General features: G+C 35.9%; 1 protein-coding gene across 1 annotated transcript in view; it reads right to left on the bottom strand.

The window, feature by feature from the left end:
* The window catches only part of METTL24 (methyltransferase like 24), a 175395-nt gene that overhangs the window by 119178 nt on the left and 36285 nt on the right, over positions 1-19932 (bottom strand). The window contains exon 2 of the mRNA XM_031964419.1: positions 5519-5614. Coding sequence (XP_031820279.1) covers positions 5519-5614 — 96 coding nt within the window. The remainder of the gene's footprint in view (positions 1-5518; positions 5615-19932) is intronic.

The raw sequence follows: 19932 nt of genomic DNA, 5'->3' as shown, positions 1-19932 counted from the left end.
ATGACTAAAGAAGAACTAGAGATCATTATTGATCACAAAATAGAAATTTTTGATTATATCAAGTTAAAAAGCTGTTGTACAAACAAAACTAATGCAGACAAAATTAGAAGGGAAGCAATAAGCTGGGAAAACATTTTTACAGTTAAAGGTTCTGATAAAGGTCTCATTCCCAAAATATATAGAGAATTGACTCTAATTTATAAGAAATCAAGCCATTCTCCAATTGATAAATGGTCAAAGGATATGAACAGACAATTTTCAGATGATGAAATTGAAACTATTTCTAGCCATATGAAAAGATGCTCCAAATCATTATTGATCAGAGAAATGCAAATTAAGACAACTCTGAGATACCACTATACTCCTGTCATATTGGCTAGAATGACAGGGAAAGATAATGCGAAATGTTGGAGGGGATGTGGGAAAACTGGGAAACTAATACATTGTTGGTGAAATTGTGAATGGATCTAACCATTTTGGAGAGCAATTTGGAACTATGCTCAAAAAGTTATCAAACTGTGCATACAGTTATTACTGTGCAAAACGTTTGTGGCAGCCCCTTTTCATAGTGGCTAGAAACTGGAAAATGAATGAATGCCCATCATTGGAGAATGGCTAAATAAATTTTGGTATATGAATGCTATGGAACATTGTTGTTCTGTAAGAAATGACCAGCAGAATGAATACAGAGAGGCCTAGAGATATTTACATGAACTGATGCTGAGTGAAATGAGCAGGAGATCATTATACATTTCAACAACGATACTGTATGATGATCAATTCTGATGGACGTAGCTATCTTCAGCAATGAGAGGATCCAATTAAATTCCAATTGATCAGTGATGAACAGAACCAGCTACACCCAGCGAAAGCACAGTGGGAAATGAGTGTGGACCACAACATAGCATTTGTACTCTTTTTGTTGTTCTTTACTCTTCCCAGGTTATTTTTACCTTTCTAAATCTGATTTTTCTTGTGCAACAAGAGAACTGTATAAATATGTACACATATGTTGTATTTAATATATACTTTAACATGTTTAACAGGTATGAGACTGCCTGCCATCTAGGGGAGGGAATGGAGAGAAGGAAGGGAAAAGTTGGAACAGAAGTGTTTACAAGGGTCAATATTGAAAAATTACCCATGCATATGTTCTGTCAATAAAAAGTTATAATAATAATAATAATAATTACATTGGATTTGAAATCAGGAGAGCTGGATTCTGCTACTAAATTTTCTGTGGGACCTCATGCAAATCACTTAGCTCCTCTAGTTTTAGTTCTTTCATCAACAAAATGAGGAGACTGGACAAAATAAACAGTAAGGTTTCTTCCAATTGTATAGTTCTATGAGTCTATGATTTATTCCTTGGGCTGTTTATTTTTAAAATGTTTTTCTTTTTGGGGACATCAACCATAGACAGACCTGACAGGAGCTTGAAAGGATCATTTCATACTTCCAAGAGATTTCTTATGTGTTTTTTTTTTTGAAGTACATGAAGACATATACTTGGCGGGCTTATTTTATTTTATTTTTGTAGCAGAGCCTATGGTTCCCAGATCCAATTCATAACAGCTTCCATCTTCCCCTAGGGTGTTTCAAAGGCTGAAGTTAAGCTGAAGTTAAGAATTTAAGTTTCCTCATCCTTTATGTAAAAATCTAGAGATAAAATGACAGCACCATGGAGAGATTAAACAATTCTAATTAAAATACAGAAATAACTTTCAAGTCCAACTATCCAACAACTTGTTGCTAAAGCTAAATTGAAATTCTGTAGAGGGATTAATTTATCATCCTATTACTCATAATTAAATGCCTAATTCAGGAAGTTTTTAACTTCCTCTTTGAATGAAAAAAAAAAGATTAAAGTTATGATGATTTTCTGATTATGCTATATGAGAAGAGGAAACCCCTTTCATTAAGCTGATCCTCTAGACCATTTGTATCTATTGTATCTTTATTTATTCTTAAAAATATTTCCCAATTACATTTTAATCTGTTTCCTTATATTCAAGAGGTTTGGTGAACTCATGGGGCCCTACAGACTGGGATTAACAACTCTTTTGTAGAATTCTAGATTTCCTCTCCTGAATGGTAAATGGACTTCTTTGCTTCACTAAAACTGGGATTGTAGAAGTGGAGACTGCTCCAGAAGGAGTAAATTGGACCACAGCACTAGAAAGATCCACAGAGTCCAACTATTCCAAATTCTTCAACCCAACAATCATTCAATAAACCTTTGTTGAGCCAATTATGTGCCATGCATTGTGCTAAGCAATGGGAATAAAAAGAAAAGCAAGATAAAAATAAAAAAGGAGTCTCTAACCTCAGGGAGTTTACATTCTAATGGGAGACTATAAAATGTAAATACATATGAAGCAAAGAACACCTAGGTGATACAATGGCTAGTGCTCAGGGCTTAGAATCAGAAAGACTCATCTTCCCAAGTTCAAATACAGCCTCAGACACTTAGCTGTGGATGAGTCACTTAACCCTGTTTGCCTCAGTTTCCTCATCAGGAAAATGAGCTGAAGAAGAAATGGTATACTACTCCATTATCTTTGCCAAGAGAACCTCAAATTAGGTCACTGGAGTCAGACATGACTGAAATGATTCAATAAGAACAACAATATATGAAGTAAATATGATAAAAGATAACTTAAGAGGAGAAAGCACAAGGAGAAAGCTCCAGGGACCAAGAAAGGCCTTTTATAGAGAGGGATTTTTGAGCTCAATTTTGAAGGAATAAAAGGATTATAAAACACAGAAGTTAGTAGGAACAGTATTTCAGGCTCTAAATAGCCAGTGCAAAGACAGGAACAGGAGAGATAAGGTGGTGTGCATGAGGAGCAGCAAGTAAGCCAGAATAGCTGGATTGTAGACAGTGTGTGAAAGGGAGATTTGAATATCAAAGGAGTTTATATTTGCTCCTGGAGCTTAGAGACAGTCACAGGAGTTTATTTGAGTTTATTCATCATCATACAAGCACTTTAGGAAAATAAATTTGGAGACCATGGAGAATGGATTGGAGCAAGGAGAGTTTGTGGCAAAGAGATTAATTAAAAAAAAAAAAAAAACTATTGCAGTAATCTAGGAGAGAGATGATAGGGCCCTGAATTACCATGATGGTTATATGAGTGAAGAGAATGGGATGTACAGTACAGATGTGGTAGAACAAAAGTGCCAGACACAGGACCAGCAGGCAATATATGGCCCATAGCCTTCCTGAGGGTGACTTGAATCAGATTAAAAGATAATTGGGAAATAATTAACAAAATAAGTAAATATTCAATAAGACATAAATTATTTCAAGTTACAGTTTTCTAAGTCAATATGAGACTTTTTGATATCTTTGCATACAATTTAGGGGGCCCGTTTTCATTTGAAATTACTAAAAATTTCTATTCTATACCATGGTTGCAGAGAAATCGACAATGAGATATGGCAATTAATTGGATATGTGGAATGATGAAGAATTGGAGAATAGCACTGAGGAAGTATGAGTCTAGATTAATATAAAGATGGTGATACCATTAACTATTAGGGAAATTTGAGAACTATGTGGACTTGGAGAGGGAAGTGAATGTATGACTTCTGACTAAACTGCATTTGAGATACCAATGAGATATCCAGTTTCAAATGATCAATGGGCAATTGGTGATGGGTGACTGGAAAAAGAATTAGGGGTATATATGAAGATTTGAAAATTATGTACATAGAGATAATAACTGAACCCCTTGAGAGGCAGAGGCAAGATGGTGAAGAGTAGACAGGACTTTGCCTGAGTTCTTCCTGTCTTCCCTCAGAATAAATACCAGATCAAGCCTCTGAACGTATTTTGGAGTCTCAGAACCCACAAATATTTGAAGTATATCAATTCTGATGGAAGTGGCTATCTTCAGCAATGAGAATCAGTAGGCCAGTGGATCAGCAGACTAGCTGTGAGACCTCCAACACAACTACTGCCCTGTTATACTAGAGAGAGAGTAAAATAGACATTGAAAGAATCCACCAATCATCCTCTAAAAGAGACCCCAAAATGAAAATTCCAAAGAATATTGTAGCTAGATTCCAGATAACTGTATCTCTTAAAGCAGTTGAGATTATCAAGTATAAAAGTATACCTAGAAGAGAGAAAAGGGCTACACACTATGTTATAGATAAAGAAACTGAAATCCAGAAAAATGAGGGGATTTGCCCAGTCACACAAGTAGCAATCATCATGAGATTTAATGAGATTTAAATCCTGATATTCTGCTTCTAAAGGCTGTGTTCTCTCCATTGTAATATGTACAAGTTAAGTCTTGTGCACACATCTAAGATAGAAATATAGTTATGTTTGTTGTGATAATCCTAAATTCCTAAATTACTGGTAGTTAACTCATCAGTTTCTAACTCAGCCAACACTCTTTGTTCAGTATTTAAGTTTCTCTTGGGTTCTTATTTCATTTATATCTCTTGGAGTCAAGCAGCTCTGAAAATGGAACCTACTGACTGACCTGTCAAGAATCATCTACTGTCTATAATTGATACTCCCTTCCCCATCAGGTCAATGACCCTACCAGAAGAGTTGTGCAAAAACTGCCAGAGTTTAAGTTACTGCATAAAGGCTTATCTTCTCTAATGATTTAGAATGTGAAAGCTTGAGTGAGTATGTGCCTTCGTTTTCTATTCATTCTTATAACCATAGAATCCAGCTAACGCATTTAATTCTGCCAAGAAAGGCTGTGGCAGAGATGTGACAGATCTCTCCAAATGTAGCAGGGGCTTGAGTCTTTGTCCCTATACTGGTTATTCATATGATCATCTCTCTAACTATCAAGTGATTTTCAATGCAAATTTTCAAAGTTTTTCATTAAATGCTAAAGGATATCATTTCTTGAAGAATCATAGATTTAGGACTGTAAGAGACCTCAAGGGTCACTAATGTAACTCGCTTAATTCACAAATGAGACAACAGATTCCAAGAGATGAAGTTACTTGCCCAATGTCACACAGATTAGTGATAAACCTGGAACTGATAATCAATCCCTTTGACTTCAAACCTAGAAGGTGACACGATGGATTGAGCACCAGGCCTGGAATCAGAGTGAGTTCAAATGTGATCTCAGACACTTCTACCTGTGTTTCTCTAGTTACCTTAGTTTCACTTATTTGTAAAATGGGTATAATAATAACACCTACTTTGCAGGGTAGTTTTAAAAGTCAAATGAAATAATTGTAAAGTGCTTAGTTCAATGCTTAGCATACAGTAAGACTATATAAATGTTAGTTTTTACTAAATAGAGAAACTGTTATCTACTTGTCCTAGACATCCTATATATAAGCAGCCCAGCCCTAGAAATCAAATCCAAATCTCTACCAAATGTTGCTCTCAGCTCTTAGATGTCACTGAGATCATCCACTTTTTATCATCTTCCCTCCTTTCCTCAGAAATCCTCCATGAGGAGAAATGACAGCCATATCTTTTGTATTTATTTACACTAGCTTAGATACACATAAAAATTTAAAATTCAACCTGAGTAGTGCTGATATAGTTCAGGAACCTCATAGCTTCTTCATTCAGGGACTGAGTTGGACTTGCCCAGGGCTGGAGATCAATATGCCAACGGATCTATAACAGAGAAAAGTCAGTCAATCAGCTAGCAATCATAGAAGAAGTGCTTTCTATGGGTCAGGCATTGTGCTAAACACCAGGGATATAAATGAAGGCAAAAACAATTATTTAGTCCTTGCTGTCAGAGAGCCTAGACGCTAATGGAAGAGATAATATGTAAATATCAACACACATAGAAGATACATAGAGTATAAAGGAGTAAAAGAAGTCATCCTCAGTGGAAAGCAACAGGTAAGGTCACAGGATGGGTTAAGAATAGAGAAAAACCCAGGAACCACAAGTGTCCATCTAGAAGGATATTGTCCAGGAAAGAGGTATAGAGAACCTAAAGTAGAGTTATGGTCAAATAAGTTGAAAGATGATGAGGACATACATGACAGTGATGGCAATATTGTCAGAGGACAGAAAGAAAAATATTTGAAAGATGCTGTAAAAGTAGAATTGACAGGCCTTCGCAGCCTATGAGAGATAAGAGACAATGAGGAATCAAAAATAGTAACTATATGGTGAGCTTGACAGATTTGGAGGATGATGTTGCTTTCCACAGTAATGGGCAATTTGGAGTAGGAATGGGGGAAGCAAGGAGATCTAGAATAAAAGATGAGCTCCCTTTTTGACATATTGAGTTTAAGATGTAGTGAAAAGATCATTGATAGCTTCAGAGAAAATATAAGACAGATTGGAAAGAGAAAAGATGTTTGAGTTCTCTCAAATACCTGTTTGGGAGAATGACAATAAAAAAAAGTTTGTTGTTACTATTGTTCAATCATATACAACTCCTCATCACTCCATTTGGGGTTTTCTTGGCAAAGATACTAGAGTGGTTTGCCATTTACTTCTCTAGCTCTTTTTACAGATGAAGAAACTGAGGCAAACAAGGTTAAGAGACTTGATCACCCACTGTCTGAGGCTGGATTTGAGTCTTCCCAAATCCAGATTTCTATCCACTGCGCCATCTAGCTGCCACAAAAAATAATTAGAGATGGATGAAGTAATCAGTTTCCAACACTCAGAAAAGCAGCAAATTTATGGATATATCCAACCCAGCAAGTTGCTTCCCCCTTCTTTTCTTTAAATCCTTGGCTACCACAGAGAACTAGAACGTGAGAGAGTTGAGTCACCATGTGGTACGTGTGAATGTCAAGCACCAGAGCAGTCTGAAATGTAATTCAACTCTAATCAAAGATAAATTCCACTAAACCCATCAAAATCTTTCTTATCTCTCACTCCATATTACAAAAAAGGTATTTTATAACACTGGCAGAAAGAAATCCTTTATCTCCATGGGTCTCTGAAGCTAAACTTAAAAAATCTGGGGCATCCAAGGGGCAGTTGCACATCTCCCATACATCATTCTCACTCTGGATTTTTATCTTCATGAGAGAGAAAATGAACCTCAGTGGACAGCTCCATTTCCCTCCCTATATGAAGCTTAGGCTTTACCTACCACCAGATGTTCATAATTTCTGAAAAGCTGTCAGTTCTTCAAGTGACTACCCCCTTTCAGGAAATAGATAAAAACTGAAGACACAGCAGTTGAAATGGGAAAGCTGAGGCTGCTATTCTTCTAAAACAATATACGCCCAGTCCAATCCCCACAAGTAAATAAACGAGGAATTGTTGTGAATGAATGTAGCAAAATTAAAATGAACAAGCATGCTTAAAGGAGAGAGATGAGAAGAGACCTCCCTCAATTCCTTTACAGAGGTGGGAGAGATCCACAAATTTTGTGAATTGTGCATGTTGTCAGATTTATTTGATATATTTATTGCTTTGCTGATTTTTCCACTTTTTCTTTTAAAAAATAGGTTTATAATATGAGATGGCTCTCTAGGGCAGGGAGAAATATAGAAGGCAATGGGCAAGATAAAAATAAAAGAGAGCAATAAAAAATTTAAAAGATAAAATATAAAGGATGAAATATGGCATAGTATATTTTAAAGAGGCAAACAAGTATTCATATTATTGCTTGTTTTTGAATTTCCACTGCCTAATACAGTGCTCTGCAACACTATATGTGCTTAATAAATATCTGTCAATTGATTAAACCAGCAGGAGATCCTTTTCTGGGTGGGTAGGAAGAGAGCTGGAAATATCCCACACCCCAGGAATGCTTCTAAAGTAACATTACTTATGAATGTAGATGAATGTAGTGGGGTAGGACCCCACTAGATCTTTTTCCTGGAAGATTTCCAAGCTTATTGCTACCCCAGGCTTGCAAGTTTCCCACTGTGATTTGCTAATTCCCACAGGTAGGTGGTAAAGTGAATAGAGTGCCAGACCTGGAATCAGAAAACCCAGTCATTTACTGGCTTTGCGACTCTAGGCAACTCACTTAGCTGTTTGCCTCAATATCCTCATCTGTAAAATGAGGTAAAGGAGGAAATGGCAAATCACTCCAGTTGTTTTTTTTTTATCAAAAACAAACAAGCAAACAAACCCAAATGGGTCATGAAGAGTCAGAGACAATGGAAAAAATGACTCAGTCAACAATTAAGAGAGTTGAGGTGATTTCATGTGAAAGCCAAAAAGGAAGGCTGCCCCAGGGTCACAGGTTGGTGGGAGCCCAAAGTTCCATTTTGCATCAATTGCAATTACAAATATCATTTCATTATTATTAGATGGAGCATCATTTAACTCCATTACCCCAGGGCCTTATCTATTTCAAATTTGGCCCAGAAATAGATTGCAACTGGCTGAAATAGGCTCTTCCTCTCTCCCCAAGCCCAGCTCAGAAATTTATGTCCTCAGGGTGAACAGAAACATACATGCAGGATCCCCCTGAGGATACATATACATTCAACCTTAGATAATCTCAAGGCTTCAGGGAAATTGGTTTTTTAAAAATATATACTTATTGAATCCCTACTATGTCCAAGGTACTACAAATTATATAGTCTGCTCCAGAAATTTAAAGCTAATATGAAACATAAAACATATACTCAAGTATAAAATGAATCTGTGAATGAAACTCCTGATACAGAAATTGTTTCTACGGATTGAAGCTTATGATCATGATTTTTTGCAATCTTTTATTCCCAGGGGTATCTAATACAGAGGCAGAATGCAGCCTGAAACGAATTAAAATGTAATTAGAAAATATTTAATGAAATAAAAAATACAATAAAATATAGATAACATTACACTTTTAAACTCAATTAAATTTAAACTAAATCCCTGACTCTCAGGGATCTTTAAATATGTTTAATAGCCCTGTTTTTATTTGAGTTTGATGCTACAAGTATAATTTAACCCTCCCATTTTACAAATGAGTAAACTGAAAAACACAGAAGGTAGGTGACTTGTCCAAGATCACATAAGGACAGTTGCTAGGAATCAAAATAAGGGACCTATCTTCTTGCAAAAACCACCATATCATCAGTCTCCAAAATCCAAAGTTCCCAAAAGTCTGTAAGTATTGTTTGTGCCTTCAAATGTAATTAATGGGGAAAGGTGTTTCTCTGCTGCTCAAGTAAATGGGAGTTGCTGAGTGTCCACATTGCTTTCTTATAGAGTTCTGTAAATTTCATTCCCTTTTCATCTTCCTTTTCCCCATTAATTGGATCAGAGACTCCCGGTTCAAGCCAATTATTAGTTTTATTATAGTACAACCAGATAATAGCTTAAATAGGATTATTTGGGGGAGGGTTATCATCATTTATAACATTGGTTTTTTTAATAGGAAAATACATTTGAAAGCACAAACAATTCCTTCAGCTAGAGGATCTATTCCAATTCTTTCTATTCTATCACTAGATTCCTGCTTTTCTGCTTTCAAAAGGATTTATCAACAGGCACAATAAAAGACCGCAGTTCCTGGAATCATCTACCAATAATCAAAAGAACTAGGCCTATGGCCAAAAATATCATAACCAGCAAAATTATCTATAATATTGAATGAAAAAATGGACATTCAATAAACTTGCAAATTTCAGGACTTTCTATCAACCAAACCCGAACTTATTAGAAACATAAGAGCCAATGTCAAAGATCAATTTCAAGGAACTCAACACAGAAAAATTGTTTGTCTTTTTTTATGGGAAATTTTTAGCATATGTTTAAGATTGATATCAATAATACAATAGCTCAAAAGAAAGACTGAGGCAGAGTTAAGATAAAAATTGTAATTTTGTCATACAAATGAAGTGGAATACAAGAATAGACACAAAAGCATTAGAAAGGGGAGGAGGGCTTGTAGTTCTGAAAACCTACTCACATCAGGAATGGATTAAATAGGCAACACTATATATTATACTATGAAGGATAGAGTACCCTCCAAAATCTATAAAGAAATGGGCGGGAGGGGAGAAATGGGCAGAGAGGGAAGCAAAGGGTGAGGGAAGAAAACAAGGGAAGAATTCATGGATGGGGGGAGGTTAAATAATAGCAAGGCAAGTTAGGAATAGAATTAAAGCAAAGGGTCAGTAGGGAAAAGAAAGATGTGGGTATATGTGTTGGAATATGTTTGTGTGTATGTATATGTATATATCTACATATGTATATATAAATATATCCTTTCTTAACTATATACTGTATGGAGGTGGGAGGATGAAAAGGGAAAAAAGGAATAAAATTAAAAATATGTGCAGCAGAGAACAAAAGAACAATTTACAAGGAAGTAAAGAAAAAAATGAACACTCATGAATATAATTTCTTCTGCTAAGACATATACTTTCTTAAACTGGTATTTACTGTTATGTATTTTGAATCTTCCCTGATGTTTTGCTGGCAATGTTCTATTGTTTTGTATTTCTTTTTTCTTATTTTGTTTCTTTAAATAAAATAATTTTTTAAAAGTAAAAATAAATAAATACAAATAGGATGTTCAACTTAAAAAAAAGAAAGTTGTGTTTATAAATTGGGATACACCTGTAAAACAAATTTCTCTTCCTCCAGTAAGGAAAAAAAGGAAAAGAAATAAAGAAATGACTAGGTACTAGCTAGATAGAAGAATGAATACTGAATCTGGAGTCAGGAAGACAGATATCTTCCTGAATTCAGATAAAACCTCAGACATTTACTTAGTAGCTGTGTGACTCCAGGAAGTCATTTTAACTTCTGTTTGCCTCAGTTTCGTCATCTGTACAATAGGGATAATATTAGCCCCTACCTACTTCTCAGAGTTGTTGTAAGGCTCAAATGGGATAATATTTTAAAGTGCTTAGAACAGTGGCTGGCACATATAAAACACTACATAAATGTCAGTAATTATTAATTTTTTGCCAACTTACAAGAAACAGTATAATGTAGTATAAAGCACACTAAGTCAAAGTCAAAAGGCCTGCGTTCATATCTCAACTCTGTTTCTTACATCATATGACCTTAACTTCATTAGACTTTAGTTTTTCCATCTGTAAAATGTGTGAATTATGTCCTTGGCTTTGTACTGCCCAACACTTTTATTATGTGATGTTTAAAAGGTTTGAGAGAGACAGTTTCTGAGTAATTAATGATTTTATGAATAATACTAACATTTTCTCAATAAAGGGGTTAGTGACATTCTCAAATGCCCTTTAGAAGAGTGGATGTTCCTAAGGGTGGCAATTAATTCTAATATGTTAACAATTAATTAATAAAATGAATATTACAACAAGAGATAGACCTGATGAAAGATTGGGGGATGTAACTTTATGTTATTTACTTCAAAATTGCCCAGCTGTTGTGCTGATCTCATTGTGGGATGTCTATGAAACCTGGAAAGTATACCAGTGCCATGGCAGGAAACCGAATCGCTTCCATATGAATTGTCTTAGGAAGATCCTGAAGATCACCTGGCAAGATAAGACACCAGACACTGAAGTCCTTTCTTGAACTAAACTGCCAGGAACTCCAGCTTTACCACAGAGAGCACAATAATGGCTGCCCACATAAATGTCTGCTTGCTATTTTATGAAGACTCACAATAGGGCAAGTACTAGTGGTGGTCAGAAAAAGCAACACAAGGACACTCTCAACTTAAGAACTTTAGAATTGATTGTATGGCATGGGAATTGATTGTATGACATGGGAATTGATTGTGTGACTCTGGCACAGGACAACCCAACATGGTGTGCTCTCATCAAAGAAAGTGCTGTACTCTATGGGCAAAGCAGAATTGATTTTACTCAGAAGAAACATGAGTTGAGGCAAGCTGGAGAAGCCATCCCAAATGTTCACATAGACTACTTGTGCCTGACTTGTGGCAGAGCATTCCAAACTTGTATTGGTCTGATCAGCCACAGTTGGACACACTAACTTGACTAACAAGGACAACCAGCCAACCAGCTCAGCCTTGGGCAATCTAATCAAAAAAATGTATCCACATCCAAATCTATGTAGAACACTATGAACTTCCCCATTTTAGATTAAATTCCTTCTAAAATTGGGCATGGTCTGATCAAGATTAAGGAGAGAGTTAATTCAATCTCATTATCAATAATTATCTTCCAGACACTGAACTCTGAACTTAGGGCTTTAGGAAAAAAGGGAAAAAACTCTGAATATCCCCAAATCATTGATTATTAATAATTATTTCTCTCAATTAGTAATTTAGGCTGAGATTTAGGTAAAATTTTTTTTTATTTTCCATCTTCTGGTTTGCTCACGTGACTAAGGGCTTGGACAATTAATGTCCCTTCTTTCTCTGAGTACAATGGAACCATAATGATCTTGAGGGACTTTCAAATATTTAACAGATAGAATACGATGGGGCCTTCCTTCAGACAAATCAAGTCAAGGTGTCCTCAATGCCTGTCTTTGTTCAATATTTTTTTTCTGCCATGGCTAAGGAAATGACATTTTATTAACTATTAAATGACCTAGTGAGTGTCTCATTTTGTTCCAGTATTGAATCTAAACTACTAGAAAGTCATCTGAGTCAGGTCCAGTCCAGAAAAATTGTTTTCAAATATTTGAAGGATTCTAAATGAGGGATTAGTTCTTGAACAGATAGAAGTTATAGGTAAGAAGCAATTGGCAGAAGTTATAGACAAATAGATTTCACCTCCTTATAAGGAAAACCTTTCTAACAATTAGAGCTTTCCAAAAGTAGAATGAATGGCCCGCAGTAAAAGGATGTAAAACAATAGGATTGTGTAGAAAGGATATTTTTTTCAAGAGACGGTTGGATTAGATGGACTATAAAGTCTCTTCTAACTTTTTAAGATTCTAGAATTTTTCCTGTCTACCCAGAAAGGGATTTTTCTTTTTATTATTTTAATTAGTTTCTTAATAAGTATTTATTAAACACCTACTATATGTCAGGCACTGTGCTAAATGCTAGATACAAAAAGACAAGGAATAATACAAATACAAGTACTGGTTCACCTCTTAGTCACTCTATCATCTCATTTCTTTGCTTGATGAAAGCAGAAGAAGGTTATGCATCCTTTTGGAATACTAGCAGTTCAACTTGCCTAGGACTTTCTCATTTGAAATTCTACATCTTCTTTTCAGTTTTTATCCTTTCCCTGAAAAGGAAAGCATGCATGGAGAGTTGACAGGCCATCTGATCTTGAAGGTCCCAACTAGTCTTAAATCCTATGAAAGCTGACATTTTCTTAAATTATTTGTCCAATGCTGGGTTTCAGCTGTGACAGTTGAAGGTTATTGTCATGGTGACTGATCTGGGTCATGAGGGTTTAAACACTGAAGATAAGGCAAGAGTGTGATCTGTCAAACTGAGTCAGTCACCATGAAGCCAAAAGTTTCATTTATTAATCTAAGGGTCTGAGATCGCATCTAGGATGTCAGTGGGGCAGCATTAAAACTAGGGTTAAAGGATTAGTTTTTCGGGTTTCTCTAGAATCCATAGAAGCTAGAATATTATTCATGGTAGTAGCTATTTCAATACCTGGTAAAAAGGTTTCTGCTGTCTTTTAATCTAGTGAACAGGTATCCCTTCTCAGCAACCTTTATTTGGCTAAACTCTTATTTGGTTTAAAAGGTGCTTCACTGATCTCAGAATTCTGTTCTGTTCACTGACATTGTGTTCTTTTCCTTCTTAAGACTTACAGGATAGTTTAGAATAGGATTCAATAATCTCAGAATCCAAGTTCCTAACCTCTTTTTCATTTCTCTTCTCACCCTCAAGACTTGAGCAAAAACTTTGGACACAAAGATCTTGGGGGCAAAAAAAAAAAAGTTCATGAATTTTATTTCCCCTTCTGCTCAAAGAAGAAACTTCAGGGGGGAAAAGTTTCTCTTCATAATTTCTGCTTTCTCTTTACTTTCCAATTTTCTCCTTTCAACTGGATGCTCAATACCATAAAAAAAAAAACTCCACTATCTTAAAAGAGCTGGCAAATATCTGAGATAATAATTATTTAAATTGTATTTATCTTCTATATGTAAACCAGAGCTCAGCACCCTAAGCTCTATGTTTATATAGACTGGATTTGATCTGAAACATATATCAAAAATCAATCTCCATGGCTCATTTTGCCTCCATCCAGAGTTTTCTCAAGTAATCTCAAACTATGGATGATGTAGTCAGCATTGATGTGGATTAAAGTGTTTCCAGTTTTCATGCATTTTAAATAATAGCACATATCAAATTAAGGACAGCTTTTGTCCTAGAAATATGTAACAAATTATGCAATTGCCCTTCCCTTTCCAGTGAGTCCTACATAACCATCCTACAAAGCCTTATTATATTAGTCTAAGGGCTTGAAGTTCCCTTAAAAGGAAATGAATTTGGGGCACTTAATGAGGAAGCTCCCTTCTCTTCCATTCTTGAGTGAGTCCTACTTTTACCCCAGAAACCTATACATATTTCTATCTTTATAGTTCTACTTTGAGAGCTTTGGTTCCCTAAGGAAGATACACAAATTTGGGATGATGAAAGAGGCAACTACCTTTCCATCAAACGCTTCCATAGAAATTAAGGTAACAAAGGACAAACTCTATGTTTTTATGACTCTCATGGTTTAATCCTTTCCTACTCCAACATGAAGACCATATATTCAATCTTCTCTCCAATAGGTTGGCTTTCTTCAAGAACTCCTGCTTCTTTCTCTAGAAGGCTATGTTCTGGGATTTTCTCAATTCCAAAAGTCTGGCACTAATTGAATTCTTTTCCTCTTCCTCCTTCTTTTCCTCCTCCTCCTTCTTTTCCTCCTCCCTAGAAAGCTGGACTCCTAAATTCTCCAAGAACTCAAAAAATTGTCATGGAAATTTCCCCCTTTTCTCTACAGGAGAGTGAAGGATGTGATTCTTTTCTCATCAGGAATTACTTGTTTCAAAGATTGCCATTGCCCCTTGTTGCCATTTCTCAGGCCATTCAAATATGAGCATGTACATGACACAGCCTCTTTTTTTTCCAAAGCTTTTTATTTTCAAAACATATGCACGGATAATTTTTCAATTACATTGACCCTTTCATAGCCTTGTGTTTCATATTTTCCCCTCCTTCTCCCCATCCGCTCCCCTAGATGGCAGTATATGTTATATAAGTTAAAATATATGTTAAATCCAATATGTGTAAACATTTTTATACAATTGTCTTGCTGCACAAGAAAAAATCAAATCCAAAAGAAAAGTAAATGAGTAAGAAAACAAAATGCAAACGATTTTTTTTTTTGCTGTCCCACTTCAGCTCGTGACTTTTTTTTTTTATTATTATAGTAACTTTTTATTGACAGAATCCTGCCAGGGTAATTTTTTTTACAACATTATCCCTTGCACTCACTTCTGTTCCGATTTTTCCCTCCCACCCTCCACCCCCTCCCCTAGATGGCAAGCAGTCCTATATATGTTGAATATGTCCTAGTATATCCTAGATACAATGTATGTGTGCAGATCCAAACAGTTTTCTTGTTGCACAGGGAGAATTGGATTCAGAAGGTAGAAATAACCCGGGAAGAAAAACAAAAATGCAAACAGTTTACATTCATTTCCCAGTGTTTTTTTCTTTGGGTGTAGCTGCTTCTGTCCATCATTGATCAATTGGAACTGAATTAGGTCTCTTTGTCAAAGAAATCCACTTCCATCAGAATACATTCTCATACAGTATCGTTGTTGACGTATATAATGATCTCTTGGTTCTGCTCAAAATGCAAACGATTAACAACAAAAAGAGTGAGAATGTTATGTTGTGATCTACATTCAGTTCCTACAGTCCTCTCTGGTGTAGATGGCTCTCTTTATCACAAGATCATTGGAACTGGTATCAATTATCTCAGAATTGATTGTCATATAATATTGATGTTGTCATGTACAATGATCTCTTGGTTCTGCTCATCTCACTTAGCATCAGTTCATATAAGTCTCTCTAGGACTCTCTGAAATCATCCCACTGGTCATTTCTTACAGAACAATAATATTCCATAACATTCATATACCAAAACTTATTCAGCCATTCTCCAGCTGATGGGCATCCACTCAGTTTCTTTACACTACAAAAAGGGCTGCTACAAACATTTTTGTACATGTGGGTCCCTTTCTTTTTTTTAAGATTTCTTTGGGATATAATCCCAGTAGAAAAACTGTTAAGTCAAAGGGTATGCACAGTTTGATAACTTTTTGATCATAGTTCCAAATTGTTCTCCAGAATGACTGGTTCCATTCACAGTTCTACCAACAATGTATCAGTGCATGGCATAGCTTCTTAACCAGTTTTGGGGACAGAGGCAAAGGTTGTATGGAAGCAGGCTCCAGGTTCACTCTTCACTTTGCAGTAGTTCTTTCTCTGACCTTGGATCTCCCCATTTCTCAGCTTGTTTTATAGGGCCAATACAAAAGAGTGATCAGTGGCAAGTGCTGTCAAATCATCCCCCACACAACCTGAGTGGATCCACAAGTACCTGGGTCCTGGAGATATTCTCCATCCTCTCTGAGCTGTCCATGAAAACTCATCTCTCAACCTTATCTTCCTGATGAGGATCCCCAGTTAGCTTTTACTTACATAAGTCTTTTAAGTTCTTCGGTTGGTGTTAAATTAAAGGTATAGTGTTTTAAAGAAGAACATTTGACTAGAAGGACAGCTAAAGGTAGCATACTATGGGGTCCAGAGTCAGGAAAATTCATCTTCCTGAGTTCAAATCCAGCCTCAGATAACTTACTAGCTGTGTGACTATGGGAAAGTCACTTAACCTTGTTGACCTCAGTTTCCTCATCTGTCAAATAAGCTGGGTAAGAAAATGGCAAATTGATGTTGTTTTTCCATTAGACAATTGTCATGTCATCCTGACCACATTATATATAGGATATATAACTTGGATATTGTTCAAATGACAGGATTGGGTGAAAAATATGTCTGGAACTAATTCTGATATTGAAAAAAAGAAGTCTAAAGAAGGAAAATATACCAGGCTACTCATTGATCTTTTCACTTAAAAAGATGGCCGATTTCTTGCAGAAACACATGACGTAGGTAGATAGATAGTTAATAAGCATTTATTAATAATTTATCATATGGGTACAGCCAGATGATGAAGTGGATAGAGGAGTGGCCCTGGAGTCAAGAGGACCAGAGTTCAAATATTGCCTCAGACACTGAACACTTACTAGCTACATGACCCCGAGCAAGTCACTTAATCTTAATTGCCTCTCAAGAAAAAAAGAAGAATTTATCACATGTCAGATACCATCACTGGGAATGGAAAGGCAAAACTTGGACCCTTGCTTCCAAGATATTCTAATGGGGAAGATATTATGCAAATAATTATAGATTATATCTAGAGAGAGAGAGAGAGAGACAATAAATAGTATAAATGAAAAGTTAACTAGGAGATCCAATAATAACAGCAAGAGAAACTGGGAAAGACCTCCTGCAGAAGAATATTTGAACTGAATCTTGATAGAATCCCTGGATTCTAGAAGGCATTTGGTTCTAGGGATGGAAGAGAGTTATTGTAAATATATGGAGTTGGAAAATGAAAAAATGAGTAGCAAGAAGACCAGTTCACAAATCATAGAAAGCATGGAAGAGAATAAAGTATGAAAAGACCATAAAAATATTATGGGACCAGGGAAAGAAATTTAAAACATAAATAGGATTTTATATTTGATCCTGGTGGTAATAGGGATTCGCTGGAATATGAAAGAGAAGGGGTGACATCGTCAAAAGTAAGCTTTAGGAAAGTTATTTTGGTGGCTGGGTGAAAAATGCCTTGCAGTATGAAGAGATTTTAGGTAGGAAGACCAATTGGAAGATTACTTCAGTAGACTGGTGAGAAGTAAGGAGGACCTGTATCAGGGCAGGACTTCTTAAACTTTTTCTAACCATGATCTCTTTTAACCCAATAAATTTTTACCTCACCTTGGATATGTAAATATATAAAATAAGCATACAAATCAAACATTTACTGATGATAAATCATAATTTGCATCTCCCACATTTCAGTATCATGTGGAGCTATGACCCACAGTTTAAGAAGCTGGATACTAGGGTATGTAAGAAAGATGGATACAAGAGATATATCAGGAAAAAGATGTATATGAGAGGGTAAAAAATATGAGACTTGACAGCAGATTTCTGAATCTATGACACAAATATGAGATCTATGCTTAAATTTCTAAAAAATGGAGATGGTTCCTAGATAGAACCTCAAGTTTGAGAATTCCAAAATTTGAAAGTTTGCAAATTGGATCTTCTAGAGAAGGAATGGAGTTTCCAGATATAACTTTGTGGGGAGGGGAGGAACATGGAGAGAAGAAAGAAAACTACTCCCATCGCTCCTGAGCAATGTCCTTATTAAAGAACAAGGCCAATGAATTATTAAGACAGATTAGAAGGGTATTAGAGAACACTAGCCCTAAAGTCAGGAGAACCAGAGTTCAAATCTGATTTTAAATAATTAACAATTGTGTGACCCCAGGCAAGTTATTTAACTCTATTTGCCTCAGTTTCCTCATCTGTAAAATTAGATAGAGAAGGAAATGACAAACCACTCTTGTATTTTTGCCAAGAAAACCCCAAATGGGGTCACAAAGACTCAGACACAGCTGAACAACAATTTTTTTCAGCAATCCCACGGTATTTGCCTTTTAGGGAAGGTCCAAACAAAATGCTACAAGTCTGGAAAAGAAAGTTCAAGATCTACCAGAATATTAAAATGTTAACCTCAGAGCAACAATAGGTTTAATTGCCATCAAAGGAGGACTCAATCTATCAAAATGCTTTTGTGTTTTTCTACATGCTTATGAACTTCTAAGTTTGCCTTATCCATTTGCATTGCTATCTCAAGTACCTTGTAGGAACTGGGACCTCATTACTGACATTTGGGGAAACCTAGATCTAGCTAAATAAGCTATATTTAGAAATGTTCCTAAATTAACTGCAGAGGTTGGCAATTCAAATAAATAAGTGAAAGAAAGATAATGGCTCTTTGTAGAACTGGGTTATGGTCCCCTGGATCAAACTCTTTCCAGAACTCAGAGTGGAAACATAAGCTTTTTATACAAAGTCAAAGCACAGCATGCCTCTTCGGAATCATCAGTTTGTTTTGTTTGTCTGCTTGTTTCAAGATAAAAATAGTCTTTGTATGGAAGTATTTCTAGGTAAGAATTCCAGAAGTACACTGACATGAAGCTCCTTTGTGTTTTCTCAAACATCCATTTAAAGTACTGGGAGTCAAATCCAAGCTCTTCCATTTACTGGATGTGTGACCTTGAACAAACCTCTTAAATGATCTCTTCCTCAGTTTCCTTATTTGTAAAATGGATTAGATGGCTTGTAAAGTCCAGCTTGAAAAGAAGCTCTAAGTTTATGACCCAAAGATTTTATGTCTGTTTAGTTTGCAGGATAGAAATTATCTTCACTTGCTCAATGAAAATACTTGAAGGTGAAATTACATTGTTTGTAGTAATAAGATGATGATGATAACAATAATAACAATAAGCATTTATATAGTTCCAGGAAAGTTCCAGGAAATACTTGAAGGTGAAATTACATTGTTTTTAGTAATAAGATGATGATGATAACAATAAGCATTTATATAGTTCCAGTGTAACAGGTACTGTACTAAGTGCTTTACAAATATTATTTCATTTGATCCTCACAATCACTTTGGAAGGTACATGCCATTTATCCCCATTTTACAGTTGAGGAAACTGAGACAGAGGTTCAAGGACTCACTCAAGGTTGTACAATTAAAAAGCATCTGAAGCCAGATTTGAATTCAGGTCTTCCTGACTCCAAACCCAATGGTCAGATTTGAAGTCAGGAAGGTTCCTCTTCTTGATTCCAAATCTAGACACAGACACTGTGACCCTAAGCAAGTTACCTAACCCTCTTTTCCTCAGTTTCCTCAGCTGTAAAATGAGCTGGAGAAGGAAATGACAAATCACTCCAGTCTCTGTCAAGAAAACTCCAAATGAGGTCATGAAGAGTCATA

Source organism: Sarcophilus harrisii, chromosome 4 (assembly GCF_902635505.1).
Source record: "Sarcophilus harrisii chromosome 4, mSarHar1.11, whole genome shotgun sequence".
NCBI lineage: Eukaryota > Metazoa > Chordata > Mammalia > Dasyuromorphia > Dasyuridae > Sarcophilus > Sarcophilus harrisii.
Note: the sequence above shows the minus strand (reverse complement) of the source record. Positions and strands in the feature narration are given on the sequence as shown.